Source organism: Tachysurus fulvidraco, chromosome 8 (genome assembly GCF_022655615.1).
Source record: "Tachysurus fulvidraco isolate hzauxx_2018 chromosome 8, HZAU_PFXX_2.0, whole genome shotgun sequence".
NCBI lineage: Eukaryota > Metazoa > Chordata > Actinopteri > Siluriformes > Bagridae > Tachysurus > Tachysurus fulvidraco.
In genome coordinates this window covers 3,320,372-3,336,775 of record NC_062525.1, presented here as the reverse complement: position 1 = coordinate 3,336,775, position 16,404 = coordinate 3,320,372, and the positions used below count along the sequence as shown (strand labels likewise).

General features: G+C 38.3%; 1 protein-coding gene across 2 annotated transcripts; it reads right to left on the bottom strand.

Moving 5' to 3' along the window:
- Window positions 1–824: 824 nt before the first annotated feature.
- Window positions 825–15,463, bottom strand: shbg (sex hormone-binding globulin). 2 transcript variants are annotated; one of them, XM_027165336.2, is made up of 8 exons: window positions 15,232–15,461; window positions 12,045–12,136; window positions 10,639–10,828; window positions 4,413–4,574; window positions 4,159–4,318; window positions 3,491–3,624; window positions 1,775–1,937; window positions 825–1,500 (listed from the first exon to the last, which is right to left on the bottom strand). In XM_027165336.2, exons 1-8 carry the CDS (start codon window positions 15,301–15,303, stop codon window positions 1,337–1,339), a joined length of 1,137 nt encoding a protein of 378 aa, XP_027021137.2. In that variant the 5' UTR covers window positions 15,304–15,461; the 3' UTR covers window positions 825–1,336. The 2 variants fall into 2 exon arrangements, with proteins under 2 accessions (XP_027021137.2, XP_027021138.2); XM_027165337.2 differs by lacking the exon at window positions 4,413–4,574 and having other exon boundaries at window positions 15,232–15,463.
- Window positions 15,464–16,404: the final 941 nt, after the last annotated feature.

The following is a 16,404-nucleotide window of genomic DNA, read 5'->3' as shown; positions in this document are numbered from 1 at the left end:
TTTAATTACACAGACTTTATGATGATTTCATTATTTTACAAAATGTCATAAAACCAGGGCCCTCTCAGGGCCCCCAGTTTGAGAACCACTGGTCTAGACTACTTGTTCTGAGCAGGTGTTGTCAGTGAACCGGGGCCCCCTGGCACCATCTCAGGGCCCCCAGATTGAGAACCACTGGCCTAGACTACATGTCCTGAGCAGGCGTTGTCAGTGAACAGGCTGTAAAACTGTTGGCTAAGTTACAGACACTCATGAAGAACCGATGCTGATTATCTGGGAAACGTCTCTAACAGCAGTCACAATGTCATTGTTTGTGTCAAACAAGTTGTGAATTAGTTGTAACATTACAACAAGAGATCATGACTTACTCTGTGCTCAAAGTGATGCTCACAGCTCCAGTGCTTTTCTCTGTGGGTGAACGAGGACGATGCTGAACAATTCTAGGATTTGCTTTTTTTCATTGGTTGTTGCGTTAAATCTTACCCTGATACAATAGTGCTATTTTCTGATTGGCTATTGTGTAGCTTCTATTTTTGATTGGCTGATAAGTGTCAGGCTCGACTAAGAACTCCAGGGGAGACGCGCTTGATTCCATAGAGACAGCAGTGCGGACTGATACATTTTGGACGCTGCGGCTTATTAAATATATGATGAATAGTCAGTTTTTCTGCGTGACAAATACAGTGTGTGCGTGAACAATGCATGATACATGAGTGTTTGCAAAAATATTATTCGTGTTGTATTTTATTTTGTGGTACTATTGACTAAATGTCACATACAGTACAGAGATCTGAAAGTGGTATCACAAAATCCTTTAGACAAGCTGAATAAGTGACCTGTTTTATTCACTTTAATTATCTTTCAATCTTCTGTGACCTGAACCTGGTACATACAAAGGATACAAAGGATACTTCTGTAAAGCTGCTTTGAGACAAAGGGAAATTGTTAAAAGCGCTATACAAATAAATTGAATTGAATTGATAGAGTTTAAGGTGTTGGATTACTGACCAGAAGGTCGTGAGTTCGAATCCCAGGTCCACCAAGCTGCCACTGCTGGGCCCCTGAGCAAGGCCCTTAACCCTCAATTGCTCAGTTGTATAAATTGAAAAAAACTGTAAGTCACTCTGGAAAAGGGAGTCTGATAAATGACAGAAATGTAAATGAAGATGAAAGAAAAAGAGGATTTTAAACATGGGGTGTTAAAGGTGGGCCAACATGACACTGTAATTATGTAGTACAAAACAACTAAACTTTTTTGTTTGGTGGAAGCTGATTGGTGGAGGTGTGGCCACGCCCCATTCCATGATATGAAAAATAACACAACAACCCTGACTTACTAACTCTCTATCAGTTCGTTCACTGTTTTTACAGGACAGCTGTGTGATGAGATAGACGTGTGCTTGAAGGAAGCCCGATCGAGATCGATGTCTTGTCCCTGAATCAGGATTTTTTCCAAACAGCCCTGGAGACGGTGCGGCTTCTTCGCGTCCTCGGTCTCACCTGCAAAAGTTTACATCACAACCACACCCACATAATGAAGCATAGAGTCTGTGTAGAGATATTTCAGCTATATTTTTAGATCTATCAAAGCCTATAGTTTATTATGTTAGTATTTCTGTCATTTATTGTGTAGTGTTGATCACTATGCCTCCAAAATAATCACCAAAAATAAAGTATAAAACATATATATATATATATATATATATATATATATATATATATATATATATATATCAGTTACAATAAAATGTGACAGTTTTCCTGGTTGCTTTACCTGGAACTCCACCGAACACCAAACTCATCCCTTCCTTCCACCTTGAGAGGAAGTTGATGCTTTCGTTCTCCAGCTCTGTCTCGCCGTTTAACACCAGGGAATGTTTCAGTAAAGTCAGCGTCAGCTTGGTGAAGACATCAGTGTTGCTCGAACCAGATTCTTCCTTAAAAATACAGAAAACCGGTTTTACTCTTTTCTCATACAGTCATTCAGTAATGCAGCTCTTACTGAAGTGCAAATTATTCAGTCTACTGTGAATTTTATTAACATTTATTTATTCATTCATTTTCTACTGCTTATCCGATCTCAGGCGTCATCAGGCTTCGAGGCAGGATACACCCTGGACGGTGAGCCAACCCATCGCAGGGCACACACACACACACTCATTCACTCACACACACACACACACACACACACACACACACACACACACACACACACACACACACACACACACACACACACACACACACACACACACACACACAGTGCTAACCACTAAGCCACCGTGCCCCCCCTACAATAATTATATTTAAAATAAAAAAAAATATATATTATTGTAGCATGTAGCCATACAGCCTCGCATTAAAAAAAAGCCTTTATTATAACCACATTTACATTACAGCGGAATTTTTTTCTTCACAAACCCCAACGGAGAAGGTTGGGGTCAGAGTGCAGGGGCAGCTATGATACAGCGCCCCAGGAACAGGGAGAGTTGAGGGCCTTGCTCAAGGGCCCAGCAGGGGCAGCTGTGCTGTGCTGTGCCTTGAACCCCGATCCACCGATCAACAACCAAGAGCCTTAACCAGTTGAGACACCACTGTCCCATTATCTTCTTCTCTTCTCTTCTCTTCTCTTCTCTTCTCTTCTCTTCTCTTCTCTTCTCTTCTCTTCTCTTCTCTTCTCTTCTCTTCGCTTCTCCATTCTTCTCTTCTCAATCAATCTCTTCTCTTCTCTACTCAATCATTCTCTTCTCTTCATTCTTCTCTTCTACATAATTTTTTCTATTCTCTTCACTCTTCTATTCTCTTCTATTCTCTTCTCCATTCTTCACTTCTCTTCTCAATCATTCCTTCTCTTTTCTCCTAATCTCTTCTGCATTCTTCTCTTCTCTTCTCAATCATTCTCTTCTCTTCTCTTGTTCATTCTTCTCTTCTTTTTTTCTCTTCTCTTCTCTTCTCTTCTCTTCTCTTCTCTTCTCCATTTTTCTCTTCTCTTCTCCATTCTTCTCTTCTTTTCTTTTCTTTTCTCTTCTCTTCTCTTCTCTTCTCAATCATTCCATCTCTTCTTCATTCTTCTCTTCTACATCTTTTTTCTCTTCTCTTCTCTTCTCTTCTCTTCTGTGAAGATGTTGGATGTTTGATAGTGGCTGTGGGGATCTGTGTTCATTCACACATTCTACTAGAGCATTAGATCAGATGGTTTGCTTCAGACATTTTGGAAACAGTTTGGGGTTGAAGCCCATATAGGTGTGAAGATGCTCAGGGTGCACATACTTTCTTTGTGGACACTCAGTATCCAGGGATAGTAGCAGGGATGTACAAGGATGGAATACAACACAACACACAATAACACATACAGACACATGTAAAGTAGGAGAATAAGCAGGGGCACTTGGAGGATGTTCCTCATTAGGTTCCTGCCTAATTCATCCCTGTCTATGAATAATCTCCTGTATCTCTCCTGCATGTTATATGATTCTTAAGGCCATCATACCCTGTCCTCCTTTGCCTTATCCCTGGGCAGAATGTACCGGAGATCGAGGCTGTGAAGACTCAACAAGGTTCCATGCCAAGATCCGTGCACCTCAATCGTAACTCCTCTCTCTTCTGTCTCCACTCCAGGAAGATCTGCGTCAATACAGAGAGAAAATATTATGAACAACACAACCCTCTAACAGCCAGGAGTCAAAGTGTACTGTGTACTGCGCAGACAAACTCCAAAAGTTTTTCAGTTCTCTTTACATTACAACTTATTTCTTATTTAATTCTTATTTTAACTCATATTTATTTGCAAGAGTGCTATAAGGAACCAATTGAGTTTCATGGATGTCTGTTAGGTTTAAATAAAAATTAAATAATTACAAATAAATAAATAAATAAATAAATAAATAAATAAATAAGAATTATTATTATTATTATTATTATTGTTATTATTATTATTATTATTGTTGTTATTCTTATTATTAATTATATTTATAAAATATTAATTATATTATAAAATGTTTTTTTTTAAGTAAAAAAATTATATATTATGTATTATAATTATTTAATTAATTATATAAATATAACATCATTATATGTTTTTTCACACACACACTTCTGGTCACCTTAAACTGTAATTTCAACGCATGTTAGGTAAAGAGAGCAACACTAAACACCCACCAGATGTATTAAACAGAGCTAATCCACTTCCAGGAAAGTAGCTGCCTTTCTTGATCTCCGGAAAGCAAGGTGACGGTTTCCAGTCCGGCTTTGCTTCCCAGGGAGCGCTGAGGTTCAGCCAGTTTCCTGCCCGTATGCATGCATCCATCTCAGGTTTAAACTGAAAAGCAGGAGTGAGGGATGAGCTCACAGAAGCGAAAAGCTTACACCAAGATAACGAAGAAGAACGAGATATGTAACGTGGCCTGACTGACAGGATGCAGGAGCCTGTTCTGATCCACCAACATCCCTCCGAGAGCCAGGCGTATTTTCCCCGTCAGCACGTCATCTGTCTGATCCGACTCCATTCCCACCAATAGCTCCACCTTGTTGTTGATTTCTACAACCACATACTTCCCCTCGCTGCGCAGCTCCAGCTGATAACACAATGGATAAAACATCGGCTACATTTCTTAAAAAGTCACACGAGGTTTTGGAATGCTCCAAAAATTTTGGCACCTTCAAAAAATCGCTGAAATTGAAGGAAACAGCTCTGGAATTTAGTTTGTTTTTTTTTCCTAAGAAGGAAAACAGATCATGTTGATCTCGGATCATAGTTCAAAAATGTCATTTTATTTGACACAAATAGTTTTTTTCTAGACAAAAGTGAAGTTGAAGTGTGTCATAATTATTGGCACCCCTGGCCATGTTGTCCTTGGCAGCTTCGTGTCGATGCTCTGTTTCTGTTGGGTTTTAGACGCTAAGTCTTTTCGTTCTTCTTAATAACATCACATTGTTTTGAAATTCTAATCTGTCTGGAAAATTTAAGTTTTAAAATTAAATTGTTGTGTAAAAGTAAGAGTGAGGAATGAGCTAGTTTATCAGGAACCAAAACAAACATCACCACTGGTGATTAGCGATCACGTTCCATAGGATTCAATACTGTACATCAGTGTACTTTAGCAGATATGATGTAGCCTTATGTTATTTTAACTCTGACTTCCTTAATGACAAATAAATGTTTTTTTGGCTTTGTGCCATTGAGTCTATCCTGGCTACTTCATCATAAAAAGGTCTGTATAATCAATCTCTCCTATCTCTAAAGAGCAAATTCACACTCGGTTATAATGACTTGAGATAAAATATTTGTGTTTTAGCTTCACCAATATTCCACACGTCACCTCACTTGACTCATTGTTGACTTCCATGCAAAGATTTTGTTGGGTCTTTTACAAAAGGAGGCTGAAGAAGGTTTAAGAAACTTTACAGCCAATGTATTTACAGTACACGAGTACGTTCGGCCATTTCATCCCTCGTTTCTTACTTTCTTGGCTGGTTACCATGACAACAACCTGAATACGCTGAGTAACAAATCACCGCGTTGTTTTTTTACTGTACTTATTATTTCTTTATTATTCATTTACTGTACTTCCTGTGTGTCCTCTCTCTCCTCATTTCTTGGTTCCTAAGTACTTTCCTTAACTTTCCTTTCCTTACCTCCTGTAACCTTTGCTTCGTCTGTTTGAATGATTATTAATCCCGGTGTGTTGATCCTCGCTACAGACTGTTTGTCTATGACCTTTGGATTCAGGCCAGCTTCCCTCTGAGCACTGAGCGCTCATCATCTCATCTCATCGAACAGGTTTACAGGTTGTGGTGTGGGGAACTTTCTTTTTCATATGTGTGTGTGTGTGTGTGTGTGTGTGTGTGTGTGTGTGTGTGTGTGTGTGTGTGTGTGTGTGTGTGTGTGTGTGTGTGTGATTCCAGAGGAAAGTTTTGCGTCATATTTGGATTAGACGATACAGTTACGTATGGTTTAAACATCTCATCAGAGACAGCTAGATGTTTGTGTTCATTTTCTTGACAGAGAGCGTAAAATAGTCCGTTTCTCCCTGAGCTTCTGGAAGCAGAACAGGACTGTAGTCACGCAGCTCATTAACATCGTTTAAAAAGAAAACGTATTGATGATTATTTTCCTTTTCCCATTATGTAAACTTCATCCTAAGATTATTTTTTTTGGATATGTAAATACATAATATTTGTTTTCTTAAAACGATTTGGTCTGTGAAGTGTACCATCAGGTCTTCATAACACAACACACACAAGACATTTATAAAGCAATACTGCAGGATTTATCTATTAGAATAATTAGATTCATTCCTGTTAGATGACATAATCATTTCTGTAAAGCATATCTCTTTACCCTTACATGAAACAAAGAGAAGAAGTAAAGTCTTATTTACCATCATGGATCTTCTATCTGTAATTTATGATACTTATTGCTTTTACTCTATCAGCTTCTTCAAGAAAAATGCGATCAAATGCTCTTTGTGCTTTAAAAATTGTAAAAGATTTTCGATGACAAACATTTGCATTGAATGTGGTGTCATGAATGATTCTGACAAATAAAATTTCGATTCGAATTTGACGTGAATTCGAATTTGCGAGGAAAAAAAATACTAAAAAGTTTTTTTTTATAAAACAGCTCAATTACTCAATAACTTTCTGACTTTGACATTAAGACAAAATGAAATAAAACATCTAATGTCACCTCACAAACTCTGACATAAGCCTGTATAAGTTCTGTAGGAAATCTATAGAATGTACCATAAAGGGCTCTGTAGGTAAACTTTACACTATGAATTAAATGTTTAACTAAATTAAATAATACTTGTAGTTTATGCAGTAAAGTCTTTAAGTCTTTCATAATGGATTAAACCACTGGAGATAAAATGATATGATCTGGGAAGTAAATCCCAAAATTAAGAAGCTCAAACAGTTCATGTCTCATGTTGATCTCAGAGCAAACAATTAGATACGAAGAATTTCAATATTTTAAGCTTTAAAATGTTCAAATTTACTTCATTGGTCTTTATTGCCCTGAGTATCATCTTGAGTCGTCGTTAGGGCTAATTTAATTTCTGATTATGTGCATCTCAGGTTTCTTATCTATCTATCTATCTATCTATCTATCTATCTATCTATCTATCTATCTATCTATCTATCTATCTATCTATCTATCTATCTATGTATTAATTTATCTATCTATCTATCTATCTATCTATCTATCTATCTATCTATCTATCTATCTATCTATCTATCTATGTATTAATTTATCTATCTATCTATCTATCTATCTATCTATCTATCTATCTATCTATCTATCTATCTATCTATCTATCTATTAATCTATCTATCTATCTATCTATCTATCTATCTATCTATCTATCTATCTATCTATCTATCTATCTATCTATCTATCTATCCATCCTATCTATCTATCTATCTATCTATCTATCTATCTATCTATCTATCTATCTATCTATCTATCTATCTATCTATCTATCTATCTATGTATTAATTTATCTATCTATCTATCTATCTATCTATCTATCTATCTATCTATCTATCTATCTATCTATCTATCTATCTATCCATTTATTCAATTATCTATCTATCTATCTATCTATCTATCTATCTATCTATCTATCTATCTATCTATCTATCTATCTATCTATCTATCTATCTATCTATCTGACTGTTGGCTTGTTTGTTTATTATTTGTTTGTTTGTTCAGGTTCTCATGTTTGTTGACTTGATTGACATCTGTAGCTCCGCCCCTGGCTGTATTTCAGTAAAGTAACTGGGTCATATTTCTAGGTGAAAGGAAGGATGACTTTCTTCTCTTGCCAATAACAGGCTTGTTCTTTACCGTGCACATGACAGAAGGAAACGAGCGTCTGGCAGCGGCTCAGAGACCACAGGTCTCGATCTGCACGCGATGAAGATGTGTCGCAAAGTTCAACTGGAAGAAAATGTCTTTTAAACTTCACTCAAGTTTGGCTTCCTTTTCTGATTTTTTTTATCCTGATATTTCATTGCAAATATTTTACAAAATACATCTCAGAAACCATTTGTACCTTTATGTAAAACGGATGTACTAATGGACTTTGATTAAAAGTTTGGATTAACAGATTTTTTTTTTTATGGGTTTAATTTTAAATATTATTTCTATTTTGCGGTCGCTGATCTTTTACAGATGGATATAAGGAATAATTGTTACTGTCATGTTTCCCATGGCAACAACAACCATATGTTTAAGTGTGTGTTGATTTCAGTAATGGTCCAGTCTCTGCCACACAATAATTACCCCCCCCCCCACATACACACACACACCACCCCCCACCCCCAAATAAAATAAAAAAGGTTTTAGATTACTACCCAAAGGGTCATTCGTGTAATTCATTGATTAGTTTGTCTTTTTTATACACTCTTGTTTTTGTTTCCTTTTTGATGTTGTCAGCGGTGCCATAGTTTTTCCTTAGGTTTTCCTGGTTCCTCGCTTGTTTTTTCCGTTTCTTGATTACAGCTTACTCTTTGATTAACACCGTCTGAGTGTTTTGACCCCTGACATGTACTACGACTATAATTCATGGATTAATTACACGCTGATTTTCCACACTTGCGGCCTGTCTGTCAAACCCTGTACGTCACATTCACTCCTGAGATGGACGACTACATATTAAATACTCTTAAATTTCCTCAGCTACAAACTATTTTTGTCTTTGACTGGTCAGGTTAATGCAGTAAAAATGAATATTTTGCCTAAATTTCTCTTTGTTTTTCAGTGCATTCCTTTGTTTCTTAAGTGTTTCTTTAAGTCTATTGACCAGATTGTTACCCACTTTTTGCGGGGTGGCGAAGTACCCAGAATTCGGAGTCCGTTGCCTCATAGATCATGATGTTCCTAAATTAACATTTTGGCTCAGATCATCCACTGCACTATGGTGCAGGTTGTAGGCGAGTTCATGTATATCTACGTGTTTACCTGCTTTGTTTACTTCACCCCTATCTTGTAAAGTTATTTCTTTAATACATAACCCAGTAGTCATATCCACTCTTCAGAACTAGGGTCAATTCATTTTAAATTCATCTCCGCCTCAACATTGATGCTGCTACAGGAGAATCACATGTTTCCACCATCTATTACTGATAATGTTTTTAAGCAATGGCATGGAAAAGGCATCAGATGCTTTCAAGACGTAAATAAAGAAGGTACCTTTTGTAATTATGAACAGTTATCTTCTGAACTAATGCTGCCTGAATCCCATCTGTTCTTTACAGGTCAGACATTGTGCTGCCAATCTGTTCCCTAATTAACCCATTTACCTCCTATACAAGAGGTCACACATGGCTACTGTGTTTAGATGGGTGTGCTATCTATCTATCTATCTATCTATCTATCTATCTATCTATCTATCTATCTATCTATCTATCTATCTATCTATCTATCTATCTATCTATCCATTTATTCATCTATCCATTTATTCATCTATCTATCTATCTACCTATCTATCTACCTATCTATCTATCTATCTATCTATCTATCTATCTATCTATCTATCTATCTATCTATCTATCTATCTATCTATCTATCTATCTATTCATCTACCTATCTATCTATCTATCTATCTATCTATCTATCTATCTATCTATCTATCTATCTATCTATCTATCTATCTATCTATCTATCTATCTAAGTCGTGGCCTAATGGTTAGAGAGTCTGACTCGTAACCCGAAGGTTGTGGGTTTGAGTCTCGGGCTGGCAATACCACGACTGAGGTGCCCTTGAGCAAAGCACCGAACCCCCCCAACTGCTCCCCGGACGCTGCAGCATAAATGGCTGCCCTCTGTTCACTGTGTGTGTGTGTGTGTGTGTGTGTGTGTGTGTGTGTGTGTGTGTGTGTGTGTGTGTGTGTGTGTGTGTGTGTGTGTGTGTGCACTTTGGATGGGTTAAATGCAGAGAACAAATTCTGAGTACAGGTCACCGTACTCGTATTAGCCACATGTCACGTCACTATTTATCACTATGTCACTATCTATCTATCTGTTTCCTAATTACTCCCTTCACCTCCTATACAAGAGGTCACAAATTTCCAGAATCTCTGGTCGGCTACTGTGTTTAGATAAAATTAAAAGAGCTTAGAAGCTCTGAGAGAGTTTTGAGGAGGAACAGCGGCCCGTCGCATATAGAATACGTTCTAGTACGATAAGTGCTCGTCTGAGCCTTTTACAATATAAAATACTATATAGAATTCACATAGACTATAGAGGACCAGATGTGACAGATGTCATGCATCTCAGTGCAGTTTGAGTCACATGTTTTTTAACTTCGTTCTTTTACGGTGATATCCGAGGTGCTCAGGATCAGTATCGATGTTTGTCCTGCTATTGCAATATTTGGGGTTCCAAAGGTCTGGTCTCAGTTTAGTTCTAAACAATTGGATATTTTGACCTTTAAATATTTTCATTTCGATAATTGTGACACACCCTTTAAGAAATCATCAGTTTTCAATCAGAAATCAAGATCTACATACAATATTTAGCCTTTAACCCACCGTGGATATGTTATATGAAGCGTTTCCTGCTCATTTCTCCCTTTGATTTTAGATAAGAAGGCGATTTATAAGAAGACGTTGGCGTTAAGAAAAAACTCTGACCTTGTGCCAAACGCCATCGTTCAGTTTCGGTCCTCCTTTCACACTGACCAATATATTCGCTTTACCGATCTGCACTTCAGGAACACCATCTTGGAGAGAAAGAACAAACCAATCCTGGCCCTCTTTGGTGTCTCCGTAGAAGATGATGCCCTCGGGATCGAGGGTACGAAACTCAAAGGTGGAGGTGATGCTGCAGGTGAAGCCACACATGAATATCACCTACAGTTGGATTCCCTTTACATTTCGATACATTATATATATATATATATAGAATATAGAATATTGAGTGCTGACTGTCACTTGTTAGTAGTGTGACAGGTAAAATCTCCAGAATCGATTCTATATACAAAAGTTTTCATTATTTTTAAAGGCATCATGACTTAACCACATGACCTGACACATGATTAGGAATATATACATAAATTAAAATGTTTAATTTGTAATAAAAACATGTTTGATGGTTGATATGCAGACGTTTGGAAGATATGGAGACGTTTATGGATGGAGTCTCCGGTGTCACGGCTTCGTAACAGACAGACGGTTTGGTACAGAGGAGTTTCTACACCATGTGGTGTTTTTTTTTTGGTCATTTTACATGAAACAGTAAAATAACTTCTGAAGAATCACAAACTGGTGAGAGACATGAGATTAAATAAAGTTAGGACTTTGCACATCACCGTATAAACGGATACGGTGTGAGATGAGGTCTTGAAATGTAATTAATAGAAATGTGTAATTAAGGGTTAATTTGCTGAGATGTCGCGTTATAGGAAAATAATCAACTTTAGGGTGTAAATGGTAAATATGAGTATTAAAGCACACTGTGGGTTATTTTAATTGTTAGATAACGTATTTAAGTCTGTTAATCTGAATTTCCAGCTAGCTAGCATCACAGTGGTGGCTCAAGCAGTTTAGGCTTGTGGTTGTGGATCAGGGTTTAAGCCCCAGCCCTGTCAAGCTGCCACTGTTGGGCCCTTGAGCAAGGCCCTTAACCCTCACTGCTCCAGCTTCCACCATTGGGATGTGTGAAGAAAATCTTTCACTGTGCTGTAATGCACCTTAATGTGTATGTGACAAGTCGTGGCCTAATGGTTAGAGAGTTTGACTCCTAACCCTAAGTTTGTGGGTTTGAGTCTCACACCGGCCACGACTGAGGTGCCCTTGAGCAAGGCACCGAACCACCCCAACTGTGCACTTTAGATGGGTCAAATGCAGAGAACGAATTCTGAGTATGGGTACCCGTACTTAGCCGTATGTCACGTCACTTTAATAAAGGCTTCTTCTTAGTATAGTTAGTGTATTTTTAAAAAAAGCTATTTCCAGTTTATAAGATATTTAGCACCAGTGAGTAGATAAATAAGACTCAATTCCAAAAAGAAAACTTATAAAGGATTCTACAGACTGACCTGGAAATGGAGGAGAGATTTGCAGTAATGTTCATTAAAGGCTCCCAGGCTGTTGATTTGTGGCCAAGGTTGATGACCTCACTTCCTGATAGCTTAGAGACAAAATAATTCACAGTAAGAAAGTCATACAAATACAGCACATGCACTCGTGCAGACTTCAGGCAATGTGTGTACTCGAGAATCTTTCCTATGTTTATGGAATTTTGGTCTTTCATATTGAATTCAGGAATGATGGGACAGTCAAATGAAAACACGATAGATCTTTCTATTTTTTAGAGAAATCCATGAACTAATACTCATTAATCGCTGGAACGTTTGCATGGAATGAATGTGGGTTAAGTAGAAACATGAGAAATTTATCAGGATGCTTATTTGCAATATAAATCTATCTAAATGTATTTTAGGTTTGAAGTAATCAGATAAAGTATCTTTATTTATCTATAAGTAGAAACATTGAAGCAGGAATACATCTTGGATTGGATCCCAGTCAGGATGCACCTGCAAAACACCTCAGAGACTTTAACTCGAGCTTAAGAACAAACCAGGAACCCTGTAGAACCCATTTGTCATTGGTATATCATTGGTGTATGTCCTCATTGTTTAATGACAGATTTAATATCACTCTGCAGGTGATAGTTTAATGGTTAGCATGTTTGCTTTGCACCTTTGCATGTGTGCTTCAGGGGTTTGCCTCAGGGTAAGATGATGGGCATCTCTAAAATAAGTCTGTAGTGTGTGTGTGTGTGTGTGCTCTGTGATGGGTTGGAACCCCATACAGGGTGTCTTCCAAGTCCCCCGGGACAGAATCCAGGTTTCCTACGAATCTGTGTGGAATAAACACTACAGAAAATGTATGTATGTAAGTATGGGTAGATGGATGGATGGATAGTTGGATGGATGGATGGATGGATAGATGGATGGATGGATAGATGGATGGATAGATGGATGGCTGCCGGCTATGCGAACCAAACTCCTGCTCCGGTCATATAGGGACCGGACAGCCCTTAGCAGAGGGCCCCGGACCCCATACTCCCAGAGCACCCCCCACAAGTCACCACGAGGGACACAGTCGAATGCCTTCTCCAAATCCACAAAGCACATGTGGACACGTTGGGCAAACTCCAGTGCACCCTCCAGCAATCTGGCGGCAGAAATGAGTTTCCTCCGCAGGGTGTCTGGGCGTTCCCTTAAAGATAGGGTGAGGAGCTCGGTCACTCGGGAGGAGCTCAGAGTAGAGCCGCTGCTCCTCCACATCGAGAGGAGTCAGTTGAGGTGGCTTGGGCATCTGTTTCGGATGCCTCCTGGACGCCTCCCTAGGGAGGTGCTCCGGGCATGTCCAACCGGGAGGAGGCCCAGGGGAAGACCTAGGACACGCTGGGAACGCCTCGGTATTCCCCCAGAAGAGCTGGAGGAAGTGTCTGGGGAGAGGGAAGTCTGGGCATCCCTGCTTAGTCTGCTGCCCCCGCGACCCGGCCCCGGATAAAGCGGTAGAAGATGGATGGATGGGTGGATGGATGGATAGATGGATGGATGGATGATACTTTTCCACAACTTGGAACGTGTCCTAAACTCCTCGGTCTTCATGATGTTGTTCTCTAAAGATCTCTTGCATAAAGACCTGCATCTCTTGGACTAATCCTTAAGTACTCAAGGAAACTGAAGCTGAATGTCATCTAATACACTGAGATCATATGACTCTTTAATTGCACACACAAGGACTCCATTCAGCTAATAATGTGCCTTCTGGTAGAAACTGGTTGCGCAAGAGAGTCATTAATTTGGGTTAAAGAAACCCAGTTGATTCCAGCTCAGTTCCAGGTTACAGTAAATGAAAAGGTCTTCGGTTCTCAAAATCAGATGCTTCAATATAATTCAGCTGCACTATAAAACATTCCCAAAACTGCATACATTTACTACCTGTCAAGAATTCTTTAAAATACTCATTTCCTTCATTTATTTTTTTCCATATTTTTTTTTATTTCAGTATTATGTTTGATCCGTTGTTTACTCATAACGTTCCTAAAACTTATTTATTCATGAAAGGCTTAACTCTGGAATGTGTTTCTAAGTGTATTCGTGGCTCATCGGTTATAGAAATGCAGCTTAAAGAAGAATAAAAAGATTTCTGGATGCAAAAAAAGCATTCACAAAGCCATGAAATCGTCTAAAGGCGGCTTTAGCGAATTAGCACTGACTTATCAAGGTGTCTGAAATATTGCTCACACCACTGGTGAAGTTTAAGCAAGTGTGCATTAACATTTACCAGAGATGGGGGACTCGAGTCATATGACTTGACTTAAGTCGCAAATTTGAGACTTGAGACTTGCTTGACAAATATTAAAAAAAGACTCGACTTGACTTTGACTTGACATTCATGACTTGAGACTTACTTAACTTTAAATGTTACTGTCTAACATTTCAGCTGTTTTTGCACATATTGTACAATATTTCGGTCGTTTCGCACATACTACACAATATTTCAGTCATTGCTGTTTTTTGCACAACTCTATATATTATCCAAAGGACCTGCTGCTAAGAAACTGTGTTCATTCTAATGTTACTGCATGAAATATTGTTTGAACATTCAGCATATACACACAGTATATACATACAGTATACACACACAGTATACACACACAGTATACACACTGGTCGGTCGGTGCTGTTTCTGTTACTGTTTATTGTCTTTTGTGTATTGCATTTTTTGTACTTTTTGTATTGTCTTGTAACTTTATGTCTGCACTGTCTTTTGTCCTGCACTGTCTTGTTTGTCTTGTCCTGCACTGTTTGCACCAGGTTGCACAGTTGCACTTTATGTGGCTAAGACTACTTACATGTCCTTAGCCCTGTCTTTGTTTTATGTAGCACCCTGATCCTGGAGAAACGTTGTCTCATTTCACTGTGTACTGCAACAGCTATATATGGTTGTAATGACAATAAAAGCTTCTTGACTTGACTTGACGTGACTTGTGACTTGCACATGTGTGACTTACTCCCACCTCTGACATTTACAGTAAAGATGTTGAACTTTTTGTTATTTAAAAAAATCGAATTGTAACATTTGCGTTTAATTTTATCACATACACACACACACACACACACACACACACACACACACACACACACACACACACACACACACACACACACACACACACACTAGTAAAATAGCCAAATTCAGACTGACCTTTGCTGCTGAAACCAAGCAAAGCCAGTTTATGAACCCCAGGAACACGGTCGCTTTCCTTAGATGTTCCATTCTTCAGCTTATCCTGAGCTGGATAGAAGAACAATCCTGAGCTGAAGGAGGAGCTCAGGACCGCCGTGAGTGATTATTAATTTCGCAGATTGTGAAACCCCTGATGTTATTTGTCGGTTTAATGCTGGCTGGCTGACTTTACACTGGCACTGAGGCGCAGCTCTGAGAGTCGTATTTGTATCACGCATCGATCTGTTTGTTTTTGGTGGGATTTGGCTAGTTTATACACGGGGTCACTGAAGAAAAATGTGTCCTTAGAAAACCTGTTTTGAACAGAAGACTTTATTTTGTCACATTTACATTACAGTGAAATTCTTTCTTCACATACCACAACTTTGGAGGTTGGGGTCAGAGCACAGGGTACAGCACAGAGCACAGGGTACATGATACAGCACCACTGGAGCAGACAGGGTTAAAAGCCTGTGGCAGCTTGGCAGTGCTGGGATTTGAACCCTGATCCTCTGATCAACAACCCAAAGCCTTAAACACTTAAACCACCGTGACCTGTAAAGTGATGAACTTTTTTTTTTAAGTACAGTTCTTAGACAATGAAAATAAAATCCTATAAAGTAATCATCTTCTATGCCATTTTTCAGTCAACGATAAAGACGATGTAATGAAAATGAATCATTCTTTGAAAAAAATCCCATGAAAAAATCACATTAACTTTACAAATGAGGTTCGATATATGATTTCTGCACAAAAATCGAATCAGTTTTAACTGATTCAATTAAATTTTTTTTACACGACTCATTTATTTGCATTTGATTCTTTTCAAACGATTCATTTATGTTTATTCGATTTTTTTTTTAAAAATATGAATGATTTATTTTCATGTGGATTATTTTCCCCTACATGATTCATTTATTTTCATGTTTCTTATATGACATTCATTTTACGGACGATTTTTACAGGATCCGTTTACTTTCATTTCAAGTTAATTCTTAAGCGACTCGATTTTTTTTTCACCTTTTTCTTGTCAAATAATTATTTTATTCATTCATTCATTCATTTTCTACCACTTATCCGAACTTCTCGGGTCACGGCGTCATCGGGCATCAAGGCAGGATACACCCTGGACGGAGTGCCAACCCATCGCAC

What these genes read in the sequence shown, in the direction of transcription:
- shbg (XM_027165336.2), bottom strand. Translation starts at nt 15,303, where the DNA reads ATGGAACATCTAAGGAAAGCGACCGTGTTCCTGGGGTTCATAAACTGG. An exon ending in GCTTGGTTTCAGCAGCAAAG is followed by an intron (nt 12,137 to 15,231) that starts GTCAGTCTGAAT and finishes TTTGTCTCTAAG; the next exon opens with CTATCAGGAAGTGAGGTCAT. An exon ending in AATCTCTCCTCCATTTCCAG is followed by an intron (nt 10,829 to 12,044) that starts GTCAGTCTGTAG and finishes CTTCACCTGCAG; the next exon opens with CATCACCTCCACCTTTGAGT.